Here is a 14,188-nt window from a genome sequence, read left to right on the forward strand (position 1 = left end):
CTGTCCTTTTGTAAAATTATAAAGTATTTTTCTATAGTATTACGGACCTACTGTTTTTACTATTGAAACATTATTCTCATTATATTTGTGTTTTAAATGAATTCTTCAACATTCACATGATCATTCTTTCAAAATTTGTGTTGTATTTTTTCAAAATTAGATTTTAATTTAAGGTCATGGGTAAACTGGATTTTTTTTTTTCTATTTGATACCTGGACCATCCAAATGACTAGTTGCCAACGACACATTTAGACCGAACAACAAGGGTGGTCAATTTCTTCAATGAACCAAACATACATGGGAAGTCATGAGATTACATTTAACCAATTGCAGAAAAACTATGATGTTAAATTAAAAAAAAAAAAATTCTCTTTAGGTTTACTCTGTATTTGCACAGACTCTCATGAATGCATTTTTATCTTTTGAGGGTTTTTGAACAGAGCGTCATGGCAACCTTCATGTGAACCTTTTTAAGTCACTCAGGTTGTTCACCGATCCACACTGATTGACATAGTTTGCTCCTCCCTGAGGACTGCCCTCTTTTCTTTTTGAAAGGATGACATTTAAGTTGCCTCTAAATATGAGTACCCCTGTTTATGTACTTGGGTGTCCTACTTACCCTCTATGACTGTGCAGAAAGAGGGCAGTAACATGACACCCCTTGTGGCATTTAGGAACTCAAGTCTTACCCTGTGCATGTGTGCGGCCCCTTTTTTTTTTCGTGTGTGTGTCTGTGTGTCATACGTGCGCAAGTGAAGAAAGGTGGTGCCTTTAGTGGAGATGTTAGCAACATTGCAACTCCTGGTTGACATCAGTGCCAGGCTAATCTTCAGAGCCAGCAGGCACGGGGAAGAGGAGGAGGACCCGTCGGCAACTTTGGACCTTAACCTGTGGACCAATGTTATAGCTGGTGCTCCATTATTCCAGAGTCCAGCTGAATGTAATTTAAGAAACCATTAGAAGAAATTTCGGGAAGAACTGGAAAGTTAAAAAGACGCTGGTTTGACAGTAAGGAAAGTCTGACCGTTAAAAGTCACCATTGAACTTTCTTATAGCAAGAAGGAAACAGTGCACAATGGAAGAAGAGGAAGATGAGGTGATTGTGCTATTCTTTATATGGTTTGGTACCCAGTGTCATTCATAAAGTGGACGTAGGCTGTCTTCCTTTTTCTATGTATGCTGTTTCATAAAGTTTTGTAGAGATGTGTCCTATGAGCTAACATTGGAGTTATTATAGTTTAATTTTTTAAAAGTGCATTTAGGACTTTATCATTTTGCATTTCCTCTGCCAACTACAATTCAAATGTTTCTTTTTCAGTTGTGTTTGTTACCAGCATGAGTGTAATCCAAATATTACTACGAGTGCTAGTAGTATTTAGATTATTCACAGCATTTAATGGTGTGGGTCCAGGATTTCTCTTCTGTTGATGATTCCTGGTAATCAGAAGGCGGTGGACATTACCACCAACTACAGGGCACGTGTTAAGCCTTGCTGGAGTTTTGCACTTGTATTTTCCTGGTATTGTTTGGGTATTGGAAAGAAATTATGGCAGTGATGAGGAAACTGCTTTGAAATGATTTGGTTATCTTAAGTGGCAGCCACTTCATGTTCAGGTTTACTCATTTCCATGCATGAAAAGTATCACAGGAACTGAAATTCCACAGATATGCTTCTATCTGGATATTTAACGCTTCTTGTTCTCCCTGTGCTTGTTATCGCCCTTGTAGAATGGTTTGAATGCCTTGCACTTGGCGGCCAAAGAGGGACACCAGGATCTAGTGGATGAACTGTTGGAGAGAGGCGCGCCTGTTGACTCCTCCACTAAGGTGTATTTTCATATAAATGTACTCCTAAATACAATCATACCCGAAGTTATGAACTTAATTAATGAGGTAATATCGTTGATCGATATGAATGGAATTTCACATAATCCATTCCAGCCTCATAACTAAGTTGTACTTTATTTTCGTAAACAAGTTTGTGGTTTTAAAAAAAGCATTCAAAAAGCACAATATTTATTTATTGTTTATTAACTGTACTTTAACTATGTAGAGGAAAAGAGGGAGAGGGACTGTGACACTGAACATGTGACTGAAGTGAATGCCAGATAAGCTGTTTGTTATGTGACTCCATGTCTCATGTGCTCCTCTTAACAGCCAGCTGAGCATTCATCGCAAATCTTTTCGTTGCTGCCAGTGTGGCCTTTGATATTTGCTTTTCAGGAATCATTATGTCTACAAACTAATATTCATAAAAAATAAAAAAATAAACCACATAAACACAGATAATTTTAACCGTAAAGGTTATCTTGGGGTGTATCTTTTATGACATGCAAGAAGATGGTCATAAACCTGCTTAACCTGTTCAGACAATATAGCAACCATTTTAACATTCTTAACTTTTTCTAAAAAGTTCAATCAAACCATGATTGGGCAGAATTTTGTGCTCAAGGGCCACACTTCATTATTAAAAGACATATTGGCCAGGTCATTTGTGGATGAGTTTAAAAAAAAATGGAATGTGTTTGTATATTGTTTATTTCTTAGTGGTATTATTTATATTGTATTTAATTGTATATTCATGTTCATTTATTAATATATGAAGTATATTACTTCAAAAATAAATAAAATGTGAATAAATATATTCTAGGTGGAAATTAGTCCAACACTTACACATATTAGTGAGGTCTTGATACATGCAAAGGCCTTTTGTGCTCTGAATAACAACAAAACAAGAATACCTTGAAAATACCATGATGATACCGCCATGATTTCAATTCTATTTTATTTATTCCATTTATTGTTCTTAATTGTTTGATATGCACCAATCAAAGCAGCGCTCATAATTTACCTGCTGCTGTACACTGACAATAAAGGCATTCTATTCTACTCTAATAAGAAAATGATGCTAACTATATGCAGCCCTCGGGCCATACATTGCCTTTCCAGATTTAAACACGCACCTTTGGAAGTTTTGAGCTATTGTGTTGTAGTTTCAGCTGGCAACGACTTATTTAACCAAAAAAAAATGCTGTGGGTTGCATCTTACAAAAACTCCTGATGTGGGAAGATATATGCAATGACTATGTGAATAGACAGAGAGGACCCATGCATATGCAACCCAATTAACCCCTACTTCATTCCGCAGAAAGGAAACACCGCCCTTCACATTGCCTCGCTGGCTGGACAAAAAGAGGTGGTCCGCCTCCTGGTGAAGAGAGGCGCTGATGTAAATTCACAGTCTCAGGTGAGAAATCTTAATTTAATCACAAGGTGCTTGGGTTCATCGAAACACCAGAAAAAATGCTTTTACTCTCTCTACACAGAATGGCTTCACTCCACTATACATGGCTGCACAGGAGAATCATTTGGAGGTTGTACGATATTTGCTGGAAAATGATGGAAACCAAAGTATCGCAACCGAGGTGATGGTTTAAAAATCAGTCAATATCTGTTTTTATGTGTTTGGAGTATTTCTGAAAAAGTTAAAAAGTTGTCTGTTCCAGTCACTATTTCGGGAAAATTTAGATTTTTTTTTTGTTTTTTTTTTTGTTCCTTCTCTGTGCTCCAAAAGGATGGCTTCACCCCACTGGCCATCGCACTTCAGCAGGGTCACAATGCCGTGGTGTCCCTGCTGCTGGAGCACGACACCAAAGGGAAAGTGCGCCTGCCTGCTTTGCATATCGCCGCCCGCAAGGACGATACCAAGTCGGCTGCATTGCTGCTCCAGAATGACCACAATGCTGATGTGCAGTCCAAGGTGAGCGGGTGTCACAGATGTTGGATTTATGTCCCAGCACAGAGAGTGTAGGGCAGAGGTCAACGATCTTTTGGAAGCTGAGAGCTACATTCTGTAACATACCGGTACATAAAATCATATTGATTAGCACAAAAGTATACCCGTCTGTTACATGCTCGTTAACACAAATATTTGCAGATTGCTTGAATTTATTACCTTTATGTACTCGAGCCATTTACAACAGTTGTGTACAAGTAACACTGATGTCATTAGTGCATTACACATAAATCTATAGAGTAAATTTATCTTCTTAAATAGATATCATGGAATGTGTTGATAAGCTCTTTCTGTGGACCTGTCATCTACAAAAAAGCTAATCTTAATTTTTACAAGTAATGATATGATGAACAATGCTAGGAGGTTGTCCAAAGAAATTACCTGGACGTCACTATTTTAAACACTACTTAAGTGTGTTTAGAAATAATTAAAAAATAATAATAACATAAAAAATAATAACAAAAATAGTACACAGTGCCACATAAATTAAGCAGAAATGTGTTAAAAATGACAAACATCCAACTACTAGAAAAAACAAATATTAATTGTGCCATGTCATGCACTTTGTGAACTTAAACTTTTTTTGTCTAGTTCTTAGTTTCTTTTTTTCAACAGTACAATTACTATTGCGGCCTGCTTTTCATAAGGAATAAGTACCAGGCTGACCCAAGAATATTGAAAATCCACATATCACTGACACCTAATGAAATACATTGGAAGGAAACAAATTATGCAATAATTATTATAATAATCAATTATCTGTGTATTTTTTCTGGCAAAAAATCATCATTGTCTTAAAAATCCATCTTGGGAGGGCCCTAATGTTTATATTATTACTCCTTAATAATCATCATCTTTGTGAAGAAAGATATCAAGAAATGGTATTAGAAACACAATTTTTGTTGAGTTAGGTCTGACAGCTGTAGTTTACAAAATTTTGGTTGGGCCGTTCAAATCTGATCTCTGTTTTTCTCTATCAGATAATCTATTTTAACTGTAGGATCCCTATTTCTATTTTTTAAAAAAAATGAAATACAGAACAATTTATAGGTGTATGGCATGTAAATAAAAAAAATTAGGATGGAATTGTGACAAGATTTGAAAATAAACAAAAAACAATGCATAAAACAAAACAGAGCTGAAAAGGGTACGCTTTTGCACATCTTAATAGGGCTGGTCTATTAGGATCAATTGTTGTTGTAACATGGTTCAAAATCAAAGGAGGACTCCTTTTGATTTTAGTTCCCTATTAATTGGCCTTTTAGAAATTGCATTACCAACAGCTTCCTTGCCTTTTGCCTTTTCCTCAATGTGACCTTGTTGTTGTATTACCTTGTTTGTTATGTGATGGTGAAAGCCCTGTCCTTACCAACCCAACACCCTGTCCTCCCTTTTCTCTGCCTACTAACCAGATGATGGTCAATAGAACTACCGAGGTACACAAACTGACTCATCGCCGCTCTCTCATTGATTTTCGTCTCCTCTGACCATCTCTTCAAGCTTTGTTGATTTTAGCTTCCCCTTTTACAGGACTTTGTAGACACGCATGCTAAAATTACAGTATGGAATCAAATGACTGCATGAAATATGGACCCTAGCATGGCTCACACACTTTTATGTATCATATAGAAGGAAAGCTTATTCCGGTTCTGGTTTAATTTGACATCACGAGTTTTCGAAATGTGCTCAGTTTTTAATAGGAGTTGTCAAAATTATTCAGTTATTCAGTGTAGCACTGCTCTTTTTCTCTCCATCACCTGCAGCATGCGCACACCTAAGCCCGATGATATATGATGTGTTTTCCGATCTTTAAGTTAACTCTGTTTCTTAATCAAATTGCTCCATGTCTATCAGAATGGGAAGGTAAGGAGCGAACACATCTACGACTGACTGTACTGTAGATTTGTTTGTAGTTTAGCGCTCATATCGATCAGTGTCCATTTGTGTGTCGGCAGATTCACATAGAGTAGATGCTTTGTGCAGTTTTCTTTTCTTGTCTTTTGGTCGGACACGCTTTTTCACCAGTATGGCAGTCAAGAAAACATCGCATGCATTATTCAGGGCATGTTCATTTTACATGCTTCTTTTTACGTCAATATGTACGTGAGTGTTGTTGGTTTTTTTAAGCATGCTGCCTTAGGGTAATGCAACAGTAGAATGAAGTTTCTGTTCTTTACCAGCCTTTCTTTTTGTTTCTTTTGCAAGTGTTCTCCTGTTTTCACCTGCTGTTTCCACCATTACTCCCTCTCCTTCCCTTCTTGTCCTATCCTCTGCTCTCCTGCCCCCCCTGTCTCAAACAGAGTGGTTTCACCCCTCTGCACATCGCCGCTCACTATGGCAACGTCAATGTCTCCACCCTGTTGCTGAACAGAGGAGCCGCTGTGGACTTCACAGCCAGGGTAGCCGCCCTATTCCACTCTCCAATTGCATCAAGACACTGGGTTGTGTGTGCTTTCACTCAGCTACAGCCGTTAAAATACAACTTGAAATTAAGGCACTGGCCATTTTTTAAGAAGCAATTGAAATGTACTATTTAAAAAAAATTTTCTGCACTTACAGTCCCAGAGGTTAATCGGATGACAAAAGGTTTCTCAAGTGTTTTTACTAAATCTCCGTAGGGGTCCTTGAAATAACTACACATAAAATTCCTGTTATTTTATCGACCGCTGTCTTCTCTGCTCCTTTTTTCACATTTTTCCATTTACTGTAATGGTCGGAAGTCTATTGTTTGTTGGTGTTCTCCTGAAGTAAAAGCTTGTCATTTATTTGTATGACTTTGTATTACAGTATGTTACATTCTTTTCACACGCCCATATCTTAAAGCCAATGTCTGGGATATGCCTGAGAGTCACTGAGTTTATGTAATCTTGCAATAATATTGTTCTAATTCCTCCCAATGTGTTGCCATCTGTCCTGTCAGAATGGAATAACGCCTCTGCATGTAGCCTCCAAGAGAGGCAACACCAACATGGTGGTCCTCCTGTTGGACCGAGGAGCTCAGATCGATGCAAAAACCAGGGTGAGTCACACACATATTTTTGCAAAACAGTCAGCAGAGCAACCATTTAGAATATACAGTACGTGACCCGTTCTGGCAAAAAGCTCCACAAGTCGGCGGATAAAGTTTTGCATAAATGACACACGCAGACCATGTGGATAAAAATATACATTTTAAGATGTCACTTGCTCATCCTAGGATGGGCTTACTCCTCTACACTGTGCAGCCAGGAGTGGACATGACCAAGCAGTGGAGCTGCTGTTGGAGAAAGGAGCACCTATTTTAGCCAGAACAAAGGTAATACTCTACTAATATACTCAGGATTTCTGATAGGCAAGGATAGCGCATCTATTAAAGGGACAAAAAATAACAGCAAAAAAGTGATGGCACTCCCAATCTAAATCATTATAGTTTGTCAGTGTACCTATTGAAGTGTAATGCTGTATGACAAAGGACAGTTAGGAAACACAGTTGATGAATAGACGCAAAACAAAGAAACTCTCTTCAAGCCCTATTAGAAGCCAGCTTTCTAATTGGATTGGATTGTACTTGGATAATATGCTGTTTCCGTCATCATCCGCAGAATGGATTGTCCCCACTGCACATGTCAGCCCAGGGCGACCATGTGGAGTGTGTGAAGCTGCTGCTGCAGGACAAGGCTCCAGTTGATGATGTCACACTGGACTACCTCACAGCGCTGCACGTCGCAGCTCACTGTGGCCACTACAGGGTCACCAAGCTGCTGCTAGATAAAAAGGCCAATCCCAATGCCAGAGCGCTAGTATGCATACATATTGCGAACCTCGTGACAGGTTGTCTCACACGGCTTTCAATTACATCTTTCTCTCTCTCTCGTTACTAGAATGGATTCACTCCCTTACACATCGCTTGTAAAAAGAATAGGGTGAAAGTGATGGAATTGTTGGTGAAGTATGGAGCATCCATCCAGGCCATTACTGAGGTGAGACGCTACAAATGTCTCAGATATCTTTGTGGCCAGTATTTAATGCTAAATACTGTAGCTGTCAACTATCTTCACACTTTTTTTTTTTTTTTTTCAGTCTGGCTTGACTCCCATACATGTCGCCGCCTTCATGGGCCATCTCAACATTGTTCTACTTCTACTGCAGAACGGAGCTTCTCCTGATGTCCGCAACATTGTAAGTTTCACATTATGTTCAGTTCGTATCAAGGTAAAGTAACTTCCCATTTTAAAATAAGGTGTTATTTTGAACCGCAGTGATTTCTCAATTGATCAACAACTAACTGCTTATAAAATTTATTGATCATCATTTTTGATCATTGATTCATCATTTCAAAGCTAGTTTAATTTAACCTTTTAAAGGGTGCAGCTGCCCCTTTCGGCTGATAGTCTAAACAGGCAAAAGGTCCAAAAGTGTCCATAACAGCCATTGCTTAAATTCTAATTTCTCTAAATTCCTGAAAGGTTTGCCTGTACAGGACTTAAAAATAGATAATAAAGGCCGTTTTTGCTTGTTATATCGGTGCCCAGTCAAGGTTTAACAGTCTTCAATTATAAATATAGTCTGATTGCTCTCACTCTAAACATAAGCACAATTATTACCTTTGTGTTCAATCAACCCAAAAAGTTGCAAACATTTGGTTTTACTTTTGAAAAAAAATTATCATAATTTTTGCCCTTTTTACTGATCTTAAGGACCAAATAAGTAACTGAATCTTAATTCTTTAGGTCTTGCATTTAATGTAGTGTCACTTTGAAATAGTGGCCTTTTTTTTTAATAAAGCATGGCAGTTAAAATGCGTTTTTAATAGGATTAAATAATATTTTACAAAGTAATCAACAGATTGATTAAATCATTGGTTGTTGTCCTAGTGTTATTTATTCAGTGTGTTTTATTTCCTTATTCTTGTTCTCATTTTTTGTTTGATTCTTTAAGTTAAGATTTCGTGCAAGAAATTGATCATTCAAATAATAAATGTCTTATCTAACTATCTCTTTGTAGTTTTATACAATTGATTATGAGTTGGATATGATTCGCAAATTATCATATTTTATTTTTATTTAAATTTTACACAACTTCACAGCTTCCCTGAAAGTATTGTTTATCCAAAAGATATACAATGAAAGTATTCTCTCATAAAGCATTAGGACAATTCTCTCAATCAATGAACTATCAATGAAATAAAATCGGGGTTTTCTCTGGATTATTTGGCACTTCCAGATTCTTACTTCTTCACATTTCTAAGATAAAACAATTGCTCTGTCTTTGGTCGAAAGCGTGGCGAAACAGCTCTGCACATGGCGGCCCGAGCAGGCCAGATGGAGGTGGTGCGCTGTTTGCTGAGGAACGGAGCACTGGTGGATGCCATGGCCAGGGTCAGTCCATATTTCTCCTTCTTAAAAGGGAAGTCAAGTCCATTTTTTTTAATAAGATGGACAATTATATGTTGTATGGGAATGTGGAATATGAAATAATCTGCCAAGTTCACCCGTTTTTATCCATCTCAGGAGGTGGCCGTTTTGCCACTTGCTGTCAAAAGAAAAGGACATCAGAGTGGCTCAGTCATAATGCTGTCATCAAAGGGTTACATAGAAAATGTTATTGTAAAATAACAATTTGAGGGTTGATTTCCCCTTTAAAAGCATTTCATTTGATACACCAGTTCCATTTTATGAGAACTGGATTGCTCGCCTAATGGACCTCATTAGATTTGGGGGATATTCCATTGTCTACTTCTAGATATAACTGTCTTTTTGGCCATTTTTTTTTTTCCCAATTTCATCCTGCAATCACAGGAGGACCAAACTCCCCTTCACATTGCATCCCGATTGGGGAAAACCGACATTGTCCAGCTGCTTCTACAGCACATGGCCCACCCGGATGCTGCCACCGTCAATGGTTACACGCCCCTCCACATTTCAGCCAGAGAGGGCCAAGTGGAAACAGCCGCCGTGCTTCTAGAGGCTGGAGCGTCACACTCCATGGCCACCAAGGTCAGCAAAATAATAACAGTTATAACAGTTATAGACATGACTGAAATTCACTTGTACACTTTTGTTTCCATTTTGGTTATCCCCTACTACAGAAAGGATTTACTCCATTACATGTAGCTGCTAAATACGGAAGCCTCGATGTGGCAAAACTACTACTTCAACGCAAAGCTCTTCCTGATGATGCAGGCAAGGTGAGATGAAAATATGTCATTTGTTTGAGGGTGTTTTATTTTATACTTCAAGACTCAGATTGTTGTTTTCACCGGTCATTGATAATATCGTGTATAATTTCTAAGCAGTAAGTGTCTATGTAAAGGGGGATTTGAGGTGCACACTTATTGGTGAGTTAATTTAATACACCTGCAGGCAAGGAGTCCAAACCTGAATTACCTGTATTATTGTATTAAGAGGTTGAATACTGCCTATACAAAAATGTTCCATTTTTGTTATCTTATTCATTCGAATAACAAAATGTTCTTGGCACCATAAAAAGAACATTTAACATGACAAAAAAAATCGTTTATTTGAAGGGGTGAAATAAAGTTTACAATTTTCTTTATTGTGTTTTATTATGTTTCCTTTAATATGTTCTATGGTGTTGCATTAGTCTAAGCATCGTGTTCTAATGAACTCATTCAATCCCAAGGCCATATTTTTACGGTTTACATTTTTGGGGCAGGTACAGACATTCTCTGCCAGGTACACTTATTCATATTTCTTTCATTTCTTTATGTTTAAGAGGTTCTAAAACCTTATAAACCTTATTCTAATGAATTAAGTACTGAATTAATCAATTACCTTAGGCGATTAAATACTTGAGTCAATGATCACTTTATGTAGTTAGGAGCAAAAGTAATTGATTGCTTTAGGCACTAAAGTTGTTACTTTTAAGTGCTAGGAACTAAAGCAATTTATTAATCAAATATCAAATCAAATATTTAAAATAATTGAATACTTTCATAACTAAACCCTTAAAAAAAAACAGATTAAAATATAAATAAGTACCTGCAATGACACGTCTATGTAAAAATATGTCTTTGGGATTGAATGAATTCAAATTGAATTTCTGGAAAATGAATTAATCAGATGTATTTATCTTGTTCTTTGCCAGCATAGCGAAAATACATTTTTGACATATAGCTTTCAGCGGCAGTGAATGAGTTAAAAACAAAAATGTTACAGAGCCACAACACACCACTTTTTTTGCTATGCAAGATTAGAGAAAAAATAAACTTTTTTTATTTTTATTTTTTTAACAAACTCTTGTGTTTGGATTTGAGTCATGCCACTCATTTGTATAACAAATGCTTGCTCATACAGAATGGACTAACGCCACTTCATGTAGCAGCTCATTATGACAACCAAGAGGTGGCCCTCCTGCTGCTGGACAAAGGAGCCTCACCTCATGCTACAGCAAAGGTGAGGACTGTAATAAAGTCATAGAAAATGTCAGATATGTGATATGTAGCTCAACCTCTTTTACATTGCACTTTTTTTTTTATTGTAAAGAAGCAGAGCGTTCTGAACTTGTGATGAAAATGTCATATTTTTGCTCTTTGCTTTCCTATGCACAGAATGGCTACACTCCTCTGCACATCGCGGCCAAAAAGAACCAAATTAACATTGCGCTAGCCCTGCTGCAGTATGGCGCAGAGACCAATGTTCTGACCAAGCAGGGAGTCACTCCTCTTCACCTGGCTGCACAGGAAGGACACGCTGAGATGGCCAGCTTGCTACTGGGGAAAGGAGCTCACGTCAACACAGCGACCAAGGTCCAAGAAATCATTTTGTGTTGATGCTCAGAGTCAAGATAGTCTTTTTGCATATTGTTATGTTGACCTTTTTCTGCACAGATATCAAAAGTTAGCATGAATAAGAAAATGATGCTGCATCAAAGTATTTTTCTTTGCTGTCATATGGTTCCCTTGCACTGCACATCCTTGTATAAGGAAACTTTTGTCTTTTTGTCTTACAGAGTGGACTGACTCCTCTGCATCTCACAGCACAAGAGGACAGGGTCAGCGCAGCAGAAGTGTTAGCCAAGCATGACGCCAACCTGGACCAACAAACAAAGGTACATATACAAATCGCAAAACACACTCGTATGTATTTTTAATGACATTTTAATTTTTAATCCTTGAAGTGTTTGGACAAAATGCCTGGGAGTTGGTTTGAAGTTTATTGAGAAAAAAGCATACAGTATGTCCCTGTAAGAGCCTAACAAACACTTCAGAGTATTTTCGACATCTAGTGGCGCAAATTAAGTACTGCAGTATTTCTTTTATTCAATACAGTACCGTCGTCGACTATCCCAAGGTGCTCACGCCTCACATGAAGTAAATTAGTCAAAACAACTGTTTGGACAAATACAACACTAGACACAAAAATTGTAAGGCCAGATATCTATCAGACATTACAATATTGCTCCAATAACCGCTTCAATACCTCAATATGGGACACCAAAGGTACGCTATATGCATTGCGTGAGAAATAATAGAAAACATTTACATAGAGTTATATCAAATTTTACATTTTAATTGGGAAGCAGTGACATCTTGACTTAAGTTAACTGACTAATCTACTACTATTTTTGTCCACATCAGCTTGGCTATACACCTCTAATAGTTGCCTGTCACTATGGAAATGCCAAGATGGTCAACTTCCTGTTGCAACAAGGTGCCAGTGTCAACGCCAAAACCAAGGTAAGATTCAAATAACTGTATGAAAACACTAATATTTTATTTTTCATTGTAAACACAAGAAAACTGTGCTTGCGTTAATCTTTCCCGTAGAATGGATACACACCTCTCCACCAGGCAGCACAGCAAGGGAACACACACATAATCAATGTTTTGCTGCAGCATGGGGCCAAACCAAGTGCAACTACAGTGGTGAGAAGCACAGAAAGCCGAGGAAGAAATGATTGCAACTTTTTTGTGGGAATAAAACTAAATGAAATTTCCTCATCTTAGAATGGAAACACAGCTCTCTCCATTGCCAGGCGACTGGGTTACATCTCAGTGGTAGATACTCTGAAAGTGGTCACAGAGGAAGTCATCACTACCACAACAGTAATTGCTCGGAATTTTTAATTTTAACATGTAAAATTGCAAGCGTTAACTTTTTTTTTTTTTTTGCCTTATCAATACTTTGTATGTTAGACCGTCACTGAGAAACACAAACTCAACGTTCCAGAGACCATGACGGAAATCCTTGACGTGTCGGATGAAGAGGGTAAGGAGTTTTTTTCTTTTTATTTAACCATTGACCAGGTTGCAGATCAAAGCATATTCGTTATTGGAAGTTTATTTTTCAATAGCTCTGGAGCTTGAGGATGATCCTTGCTCTGAGATGTCTCTAGAGCTGGAAGGTACTGCTGCATTTTGCCTGACTACCTGGTGTGGGCACTCTACTCATGTGTTATGCACCACTACCACTGTGTTCAAACTCTGTGTGAAGGAAAAAAAAAAAAACTCCACTTCTACCAAGCCATAATAAACGATTGAATTTTAACAACAATCTAAAAACTCACAGTGTGATGTGTGAAATCTTAAATCACATCTATGTTACGTATTAGTATCTCAACATTATATGTAAACGAACCAATTTATCTACTTACACATTTGCACACTCGAGACTTTAGTCTATTCACTCATCATTTTGCCTTTAGCATATTCATATTCCACAGGTTTAGTTCCCAATTCCACCTCTCTGAGTTTGTGTCACGTAAACTCCAAATAAGTTGTTTGTGTTTTGATGTGTTTAGGACCGTCCTTAGTACCATGGTGAGATTAAGGACTTACAAGTGCTATACTTGTTAAAAAGAGCAACATTTAAAGTTCAATAAATGTCAGATGAGTAATCATGCAAATGTGTCACATTAATTGAAATATGTAGCGCTTGCTAACACTGCAAAAATGTCTATTATGCAGGTGAGGACACTATGACGGGCGACGGAGGTGAATATCTAAGAGCAGAGGACCTCCGAGAGCTTGGCGATGACTCGCTACCAGGACACTACTTGGACAGCTTCAGCTACATGAGTCACAACTTGGACAGGTGCCTAACGCCAACCCAGTAATGCAATTTTGCATTATGCGGGCCACATGAAATGATGTGGCTGGCCGGATCTGGCCCCAGCAGCTCTTACCTCCTCAAATACCTAATTTCGTTGTACACGTGCAGTACAATGACATTAAAGGCATTCTACATTTCTAATAAAAAAAAAAAAAATAAAGGTTTCATAATTGTTAACATGTAAGATACATTCTAAATGTGTCACATTCGATTCAGGCCTCAGCACCAAAGCTTCCATCAGAGGGATGGCGTTCTCATTGAAGATATGATTACCAGCCATCAAGTAAGAAACAAAAGAAATCATCTTTAAAAACAAAGAATAACCTTACATGTTTTGTAA

The 14,188-nt window shown here is 37.8% G+C and overlaps 1 protein-coding gene across 1 annotated transcript in view; it reads left to right on the plus strand.

The window, feature by feature from the left end:
* ank2a (ankyrin 2a, neuronal) overlaps positions 1–14,188 on the plus strand; it is a 73,764-nt gene that overhangs the window by 12,299 nt on the left and 47,277 nt on the right. Inside the window, exons 3-26 of the mRNA XM_088418864.1 lie at positions 1,729–1,827; positions 3,149–3,247; positions 3,327–3,425; positions 3,575–3,760; positions 5,209–5,232; positions 6,097–6,195; positions 6,717–6,815; positions 6,993–7,091; positions 7,378–7,575; positions 7,657–7,755; positions 7,856–7,954; positions 9,055–9,153; positions 9,574–9,771; positions 9,864–9,962; positions 11,092–11,190; positions 11,346–11,543; positions 11,747–11,845; positions 12,375–12,473; positions 12,564–12,662; positions 12,744–12,842; positions 12,933–13,005; positions 13,091–13,141; positions 13,704–13,830; positions 14,065–14,131. Of these exons, the coding sequence (XP_088274990.1) occupies positions 1,729–1,827; positions 3,149–3,247; positions 3,327–3,425; positions 3,575–3,760; positions 5,209–5,232; positions 6,097–6,195; positions 6,717–6,815; positions 6,993–7,091; positions 7,378–7,575; positions 7,657–7,755; positions 7,856–7,954; positions 9,055–9,153; positions 9,574–9,771; positions 9,864–9,962; positions 11,092–11,190; positions 11,346–11,543; positions 11,747–11,845; positions 12,375–12,473; positions 12,564–12,662; positions 12,744–12,842; positions 12,933–13,005; positions 13,091–13,141; positions 13,704–13,830; positions 14,065–14,131 (2,607 nt within the window). The remainder of the gene's footprint in view (positions 1–1,728; positions 1,828–3,148; positions 3,248–3,326; positions 3,426–3,574; positions 3,761–5,208; positions 5,233–6,096; positions 6,196–6,716; positions 6,816–6,992; positions 7,092–7,377; positions 7,576–7,656; positions 7,756–7,855; positions 7,955–9,054; positions 9,154–9,573; positions 9,772–9,863; positions 9,963–11,091; positions 11,191–11,345; positions 11,544–11,746; positions 11,846–12,374; positions 12,474–12,563; positions 12,663–12,743; positions 12,843–12,932; positions 13,006–13,090; positions 13,142–13,703; positions 13,831–14,064; positions 14,132–14,188) is intronic.

Source organism: Hippichthys cyanospilos, chromosome 7 (genome assembly GCF_059441005.1).
Source record: "Hippichthys cyanospilos isolate Australia breed blue-spotted pipefish chromosome 7, RoL_Hcya_1.0, whole genome shotgun sequence".
NCBI lineage: Eukaryota > Metazoa > Chordata > Actinopteri > Syngnathiformes > Syngnathidae > Hippichthys > Hippichthys cyanospilos.